Here is an 8,503-nt window from a genome sequence, read left to right on the forward strand (position 1 = left end):
ACTGAATGGCCTCCTCCATCTTAAGTTTGATGTCAGGACTTTAATGAGTGAGAGATGGTGGAAGGGGAGCAAACAAAACAAGATTAAAGGAAATGAATATTCATTCAGAGTGGGAAACAATCACCTCTCTCTACCTGGGTAACACTTATCCTGCTGAATTCTTATTTTCATTCTTTCATGGGATGTGGGCATCGCTGGCCCTAAATTCAAGTGAATTGTGTAATCTCTAATCATCAACGATTATAATTAATTAACTATAAGGAGACATCGATTTGCCCCATAGTTAACACGTGGAGAAAACAAAAAGGTCTCTCCTTTTAGAGCACATATCAGACAAAGAAACAAAAGAAAGCAACAGTTTGAAAAGTGCAGATAATCATATTTGCATTCCCCACCAAAGATTCTAGTTCCTGCGAACAGCAAGGTTTACTTTGCCATGGAAACAGCGTGTTGCTCAATAAGGCTGCTGCGCCCCGTGTCCACACTTCACAGGAATCCAGGGACCCATTTCACAGGACAGTTCATCAACAACAACCCTTCCATCTGCTGCATCAGACCCAACATCAGGGTCGAAGGTCAGATGAACAGAGCATCAATCCTCGGCCAATAGCCCCATGGCACCTCCCCAGGGGCTCGGCCTGTCACTTTACCGCTGACCGCCTTTCAAGCAGGGGTGGGGGCAGAAAGAGTGAAGAAATCACCACTCACCAATTACAGTACACGACCTGTGAATAGTGTCCGAATCTCAAAGCCCCAAATGTCGATTAGGACTGAGTGCACAACCTGCTGCACACAAACACTTTTAGTGGGAAGGTGCAAAAACATTGTATGGAAAATAGGCCAATCAAGTTTGTTCTGCCATTCTAGAGATTAATGCTGACTGATGCCTCAACATCATTTACCTGCCTCTCTGTATCCCTTGTTATTCAGCAAAAATCTATCTCAGTCTTGAAAGCTCCAAATGACCCCCAGCATCCTCAGCTTTTTTGGGGAGAGGATTCCAGATTTCCTCTCCCCTTTGTGTAAAGAAGTGCTTTCTGATATCACCCCTGAATGGCCTGGCTCTCATTTTAAGGTTCTTTCCCCTTGTTCTGGACTCTTCCCCCCACCAGAGATGATAGTTTCTCTCTACTGGCCCTATCAACTCCTTTAATCATCTTACACACCTCAATAAGATAATTTCTTGAAGTTATGAAAAGCGTTATATTAATGCAACTCATTCAATTTGATCACCCCCTAATGTTCTAAACTCAAGGGAAGACAAGCCTAGTCTACGTAATCTGTGCTGCTCCCCCTCCAAGGCCAATATCTCCTTCCGGAGGTGCAATGTCCACAACTGAACACATGTTCCTCCAGAAAGGCTCTGACCAGTCAACTGATATCCATCAAAAGAAACAAAGCTTTGGAACTCAATCCTGCCCTTGTTTGGCCCTCCAGCCTCCCTTAAGGGGACATACTTGCTCCTTCCCACCCAGCAGAGTGGTCAAATGCCTGGCACATTGTGTTGTTGAGACATATGAGCAAGAAGGGAGCAAACATGAAGGCAAATAAGGCCATTCACAAAAAGAGAGACAGAGTGAAACATTGTCCGGATTAACACATCTGATTGTACTTGAATCCTCTTTGCCTATCAGTCTGCCTCCAGACAAGCACATGCCTGCAGAGTGTCAGCAGTGGCTCAGTGGACAACATTTGCTACTCGGATTCAGAAGGTTGTGGGTTCAAGTCCCACTCCAAAGACCTCATTGCACTCTGACGCAGCTCTCTCGGAGGCTCTCTTTCTCAGATAAGATGTTAAACTAAAGCCCTGTCTACTCTCTCAGGATGGTGTGAAAAAAAACCATGTCACTCTTTAATAAGGATGACCGGGGCTGTGTTCTGAGCCAATATTTATCCCTCAACCAACATCACTAAAACAAATAATCTGGTGTTATCACATTGCTGTTTGTGGGAGCTTGCTGTGCACAATTGGCTGCTGCATTTACTATATTACAACAGTGACAACACTTTGAGAAAGTATTTCACCGCCTCTAAAGTGCTTCAGATTTCTGGTGAATGTGAAAGGTGCTATAAAAATTCAAGTATTTTGTTCAGTTAGTTCATCCCTGTCCTTGAATAAGATGCCCTCCCCCACTCCACTATAAACCACCTTCAGAGATACTTGATCATTAACCCTGGCTGAGAGCCATCGATACTCCTGAATATCCTTTGCAGGGGAAGGCTGGGCTTCTCATCACAAGGTTCATTCATTCCTGGGGTTCGGACTTCACTGGCAGTTATTGCCCAACCCTTGTCGTTCTGGTTCTTCATGAATTGCTACAGTCCCTGTAGTAAAATGTTCTTGTTATATTTTTATAGTGAATCAAAACAACTGAATGGTTCACGTAGCTGGAAAACTCCTGCCCCAGTGAGAGTCAGTGTGTGTGGAACCCGTGCCCCAGTGAGAGTCAGTGTGTGTGGGACCAGTACCCCAGTGAGAGTCAGTGTGTGAGAGACCCATACCCCAGTGACAGTCACCGTGTGAGGGACCCATACCCCAGTGACAGTCACCGTGTGAGGGACCCATACCCCAGTGACAGTCACTGTGTGAGGGACCCATACCCCAGTGACAGTCACCGTGTGAGGGACCCATACCCCAGTGACAGTCACCGTGTGAGGGACCCATACCCCAGTGACAGTCACCGTGTGAGGGACCCATACCCCAGTGACAGTCACCGTGTGAGGGACCCGTACCCCAGTGACAGTCACCGTGTGAGGGACCCGTACCCCAGTGAGAGTCACTGTGTGAGGGACCCGTACCCCAGTGAGAGTCAGTGTGTATGGGACCTGTACCCCAGTGAGAGTCAGTGTGTCTGGGACCCCTATACAGTGATTACCAGCACCTTCAGGAAGTTTTAGGGTGACTTGAAAGCTAGAATGGAAGCTAGTAACTTCATGGTTCCATTTGGGTATCAATGGTGGGAAATGGATAATTTAACATTAAATGTTGAGCTGCATTTCACCCGCTGGCATAATTTTGCTCGATGTGTTTGTAAACAATGTTACAGTTTGATTTAAGTTACCACATGGTCAAATATATGGAGGGAACAACAACAAATTCCATTTATATAGTATTTTAACATAGTTAACACCCCGGGGCATTTCAGCATAAAATTAACATTCAGAACTTGACACCAAACCATGTAAGGAGATATTAAGAGAGCTGACCAGCAGCTTGGTCAGAGAGGAACGGTTTAAGATGTGTCTTAAGGTGTTACTGTATAACATAAAAGGCCCTGCATTCCAAACTAACTACAGCACTCAGTGAGCAATCTTAACCCTGTTGAATAAACAGTGACTCTGTACAGGTACACAGTGAGTGACCCTTACCCTGAATAAACAGTGACTCTGTACAGTTACACAGTGAGTGAACCTTACCCGGAATAAACAGTGGCTCTGTACAGTTACACAATGACTGATCCTTACCCTGAGTAAACAGTGACTCTGTACAGTTACACAGTGAGTGACCCTTACCATGAATAAACAGTGACTCTGTACAGTTACACAGTGAGTGAACCTTACCCTGAATAAACAGTGACTCTGTACAGGTACACTGTGAGTGAACCTTACCCTGAATAAACAGTGATTCTGTACAGTTACACAGTGAGTGACCCTTACCCCGAATAAAGAGTGACTCTGTACAGTTACACAATGACTGATCCTTACCCTGCTGAATAAACAGTGACTTTATACACAGCACCCAATACAATTGAAAAGCTGAGACTGTTGGAGTGTAGAGGAGATCAGTTACCAGGTACAATTGTCCTCATCACCAAGTTGTCACAGTGCGATCCCACCCCACCTCTGCTGCTTGATCAGCAAACTGTAAAAACTGAAGCAACACTGATCATCTACAACCCACCCAGAGTATTTGGGAAACGTGGAAATCAGGGTTCAGAATATTCCAATTATGGTCAACACAGGCACAACTGAATCTTGGTTAAAATCCATCTGTCCTTTGACAAGAATGGAGTCACGGTTTCTCTCTCTCACACAGTGACAGAGACATGCAGAAGCGCAGACACAGACAGAGGCACAATCTCTCTCCTGCCAGAATTGATATTTGCCTCCAACAAGGCACAGAAGCACTTTCTACAATGAATAAAATTAGCATAAAACTCACATAATCGTGAAAGGCCTTGGCTTCACTCGAGTGCTCGCAGGTTTCCCGTCTGTCAGGAGCTGCACAGTACAGATCCCAAAATACACTAGAAAGAGGAGAAAGAGATTGTCACTAAACTCTCCAACAACCTTGTTCTTAAATCAAAAATCATCATTCATTTGTCAATATCGGCAAGCAGGAAAACAGCACGACAAAACCTAGACCCCTCCCCCCCACCCAAAACCACCTCCCTGACTCCTCTGACCTGATATCCACAGAGGAGATACAGTCTCCAGTACTCCATTCCAATCCCATCCCACATCCCAGCTATACAGGATTCCAATCCGATTGCAAACTCAACCCATTTCACAGGCTCTAGAACCAAGCCAATCCCAATCTGAATCACAGCCTTGGCACTTGAATCCAATTCTGATCCCAGTTCCAACCTGGGAATCCTGAAACTAGCATCCAGACACAGCTCAAATCCCAGCACTGGCAACCTACCAGGATACAGCATGTTCTGGCCCATTACCCATTTCCAGGTACTCCAGTCCCAATGTAACACATCTCCAGGATCCAGCTACATGGAATGTTCCATAGCTTTCAAGTGCCACTGACCAGCATGGTGGGGGGGTTTGGGGGGGGGGGGTTGGGTTTGTTGTTATATAACAGGTACAACAGTCTGCAGCATCAAGCAATTTTATCCTTCAGTATAGGAGTGGACCCACTGTCCTGGGCACCAGGTTCCTTTTCCCAAAGATTAATCCAGTTCCATTTTAGTCCAACGCACTTTCAATGGTCAAAAATCAATGCTGACCAATCAGATGTCCTGATGAGGGACTTAGTGGTAAAGAGAGTTTGGAATCCCTGGGGTTAATCTCCTTAATGCAGAGGTGGTTAAGGAAAGATATGGAAAGATTTAATTGAGGCATTCAATATCACAAAGGGTTTTGATAGACTAAATAAGGAGAAACAGTTTCCAGTGACAGGCGGGTTAGTAACCAGAGGGACACAGGTTTCAGGTGATTAGTAAAAGAACGAAGGGGAGATGAGGGGAACACGGTGAGTTTTTGTGATCTGGAATGCATTGCCTGAAAGGGCAGTGGAAGCAGGTTTATTGGAACTTTCTAAAGAGAATTGGATACCCAGAATCATGCAACAATATAACATAGGAAGCCATTCGGCCCATCATTCATGTCTTTTTGATTAGGTCCACTCCTCCTGCTGTCTCCCTATAGCCCTGTCAACCTTCCCCCTTTCAAGTATTTATTCAATTTATTGACTTGAAATGGAATCTGCCCGGCTATGGAGAAAGAGCTGTGGCAGTGTGGGTCTAATTGGGCGCCTCTTCCCTGCTTTGCCCAAAATCTTCTCTGGGCCTCTCCTGAAGGCACCAGGCTGCAATTGTAAAAAAAACTGTCCCACTTCAACGCCGCTCAAGGTGGTGATGAAGTGAGCCTAGGCAGGGATTTGGAGATGGGGGTACATTATTGACCTTGTCCTTCACCTGATGAACACCTGCAGCCACTTCCCAACAGGGACTGGCAACTGGAACCCTTGCCTGGCTCTCTTTCATCCCTGTCTAGCTCTTGAATGCTGGGATTAATGAACTAACTTGGGGGCCAGATCAACACAGGCTGAGGATAGAGTCTGGGGGCATTTGTGGATCTGCACAGCACAGGACCAACCCATTCCACAGGTAATTTCTGCAGATCCCGAGTATGTTCAATGCCCCTTTAAGAGTCCGGACAATCCAAGTAAGTTTGAGAAGGTACAGAAAGAGAGAGAGAGAGAGGGCTGCAATAAACAATCAGGATGCAGAGAGGTGAGGAGCTCCCCCTCACCATCTGGAATCACATTTCCTTTGTTTAAGGAGTTAGTCTCCTGGAAAACATCAAACACTTTAAAATAAAACTATGCAGACAACACAAAGAGACAAAAACTTACCACCACCAGGAATGCAAGAAGCCTGGGGGTTCTCCCAAAGTGATATTTTTCTCCCAACGGATCTGAAAATCAGGAGGGCGAAATGGATCAGGACGGAGGAGGGAAAGGAGGCATTAAAAAGCCAAATTTCAACACTGGGAACTTTAAAAGCACACGAGGAAGAGAGAGTGAGAGACTCTTACCTCGGACAAGAAAGTCTGTGCAGACTTCTGTGCTCCTACATGCAGCAAATATTCGTAAACATACAGCGCTAACCTAGAGAGAGAACAAACACAGGGTTCTTTAAAAGTAAACGAGGGAAAACTTTTTCTCTTTTGCAATAAATACTTTTATTAATCTTACAATTTAAAAAAAATGCTGTAGAGAAAGGCTGGAACACACACACACACACACACAAACCCAGAGTAAATATATGTGTGGGTACAAAACATTCCCCAGGCTAGAGAGAGATTTTCTCTACCTCTTTCCTGGGGACAGGGCTGTGAAATTCACAATGTAATTCAACTGATGCCTTTTTCCTGTTAAAATGTAAAATTCAGAATGAAAACTTGTAAAATCGCAGGTAACAAGGTCACACTTTGGAAACGCGCGGGTTTTTTTTTTAAAAAAACTTAAAAAAATTAAAATGCCACGAAAATTAACAAAAGTTTACAGCAAAATCCCTCTCTCTTCATTCCGTTCAGCATCTCCCCCCCCCCCCCCCCCCCCCGAGAACCCAGCAAATACAGCGCTTCCAAAAAACATGCCTGCTCCCGCAGGATCGGGGTTTTCTTTTAATTCTTGCAAAAGCCACAAATGTTTCTTGTCTTTTTTCCTCCCCTCCCCTTTCTCCTCCTGTCTCTCGCTGCCACTTACTTTTCCCTTGCCTGACCGTCCGAGGGAACCGTACATCCTTTCCCCTTGTTGTACATAGCCGCTGTCTGCCTCTTAAAGCTGAAACACACACCTGTCAAAGCAACCAGCCACTCGCCATCTCCATAGCTACATCCGAGCAAAGCTCCCAGACCATTGGGCACCAACCAGCCACATTTTCCGAAGGGGAACTTGAAACCGACTCGAGCTGGAGGATTGCTCTCCCTCTGTGTATATAATTTTTTTTTTGGTTTTAATGGATTACAGGCTCCCTCTGCCGGGAGAAACACATCGTGGTTTCTTAAAAGAGAGGCTTGCATTTATATAGCGCTTTTCACGTCCTCAGAGGTCCCAAAGTGCGTGGCAGCCCATTAAGCACTTTTGAAGCCAGAAAAAAAACCCAGAAAATGCTGGGAAAACTCAGCAGGTCTGGCAGCATCTATGGAGAGAGAAACAAGAGTTAACGTTTCGAGTCCGTATGACTCTTATGAAGTTTAGCCACTGTTGTAATGTTGCAAACACAGCAGCTAATTTGCAAAAGCAAGTTCCCCCACACAGCAATGTGTTAATAACCTGATCATCTGGTTAATGATATTGATTGTGGGATAAATATTGGTCTGGACACAGGGGAGAAATCCCCTATTATTTTTTAAAATAGTGGCCACGGGATCATTCACATCCTCCTGAGAGGCAGCACCTCTGACAGGGCAGCACTCATTCAGTGCTGAACTGGGACGTAGACCTGGATAACGTGCTCAAATTTCGGATGTGAGACTTGAATCCGCAAACTTGTGACTCCGAATCAAAAATGCTCCCCACTCAGCAACAGTTAATCCATTTGCAACGTGGGAACCTTCTCACAAAGGGGTAACCCACCCACTGAGCCCAATTGGGGTGTCTGCCTTAGGCTCAGTGGGAAGGCACATTCCACCCATCCCCACCTTGGACTCAGATGGTCAGGGGTCCAGGTCCCACGCCTGTGACCTCACAATCCAAGCTGACCACTTCATAACCTCAGGACCCTTACCGCTTCACAGTGTTATCACTGGGGAAGTGCAAGAGCCAATTTGCTCACAGTAAGATCCCACAAGCAGCAACACAATACAACAACAAGTTGCATTCATGTAGCACCTTTAGTTTAGCTAAATGTCCCAGGGTGTTTCTCAGGAGTGTTTGCAAACATTGACATTGAGTCACGTTTGGGCAGGTGACCAGAAGTTTAGTCAAAAAGGGAGGTATTAAGGATTATCTTAACGGTGTTGTGAGGTGAGAGAGGTAGAGAGGCAGAGAGGTAAATGGAGAAATTATGTTTTAGGATGAAAATTTTTAAAATTGAGGTGCTTCCAGACCAGAAGCCAGTTTACTCCAGCAAGCGCAGGAACAGAGGGTTAGATGAGCTCAAAGTTTCTAATTTAAACAGGGTGGAACCAAATCATCTTTTTTAGTGATGTTTTTCGAGATAAACATTGATCAGGTCACTGGGGTGAACAGCCCTGCTCTTCTTCAAAATAGTGGCCATGGGATTTTTTACAAACACCTGAGAGAGAATGCAGGGCCACAATT

The 8,503-nt window shown here is 45.2% G+C and overlaps 1 protein-coding gene across 1 annotated transcript; it reads right to left on the reverse strand.

The window, feature by feature from the left end:
* Positions 1–2,151: 2,151 nt before the first annotated feature.
* Positions 2,152–7,076, reverse strand: ssbp4 (single stranded DNA binding protein 4). The gene is made up of 5 exons (XM_041205536.1): positions 6,944–7,076; positions 6,271–6,343; positions 6,089–6,150; positions 4,163–4,247; positions 2,152–2,316 (listed from the first exon to the last, which is right to left on the reverse strand). Exons 1-5 carry the CDS (start codon positions 6,997–6,999, stop codon positions 2,152–2,154), a joined length of 441 nt encoding a protein of 146 aa, XP_041061470.1. The 5' UTR covers positions 7,000–7,076.
* Between the last annotated feature and the right edge of the window lie 1,427 nt (positions 7,077–8,503).

The sequence above is a fragment of the Carcharodon carcharias genome, chromosome 14 (assembly GCF_017639515.1).
Source record: "Carcharodon carcharias isolate sCarCar2 chromosome 14, sCarCar2.pri, whole genome shotgun sequence".
In the NCBI taxonomy this organism is placed as follows: Eukaryota; Metazoa; Chordata; class Chondrichthyes; order Lamniformes; family Lamnidae; genus Carcharodon; species Carcharodon carcharias.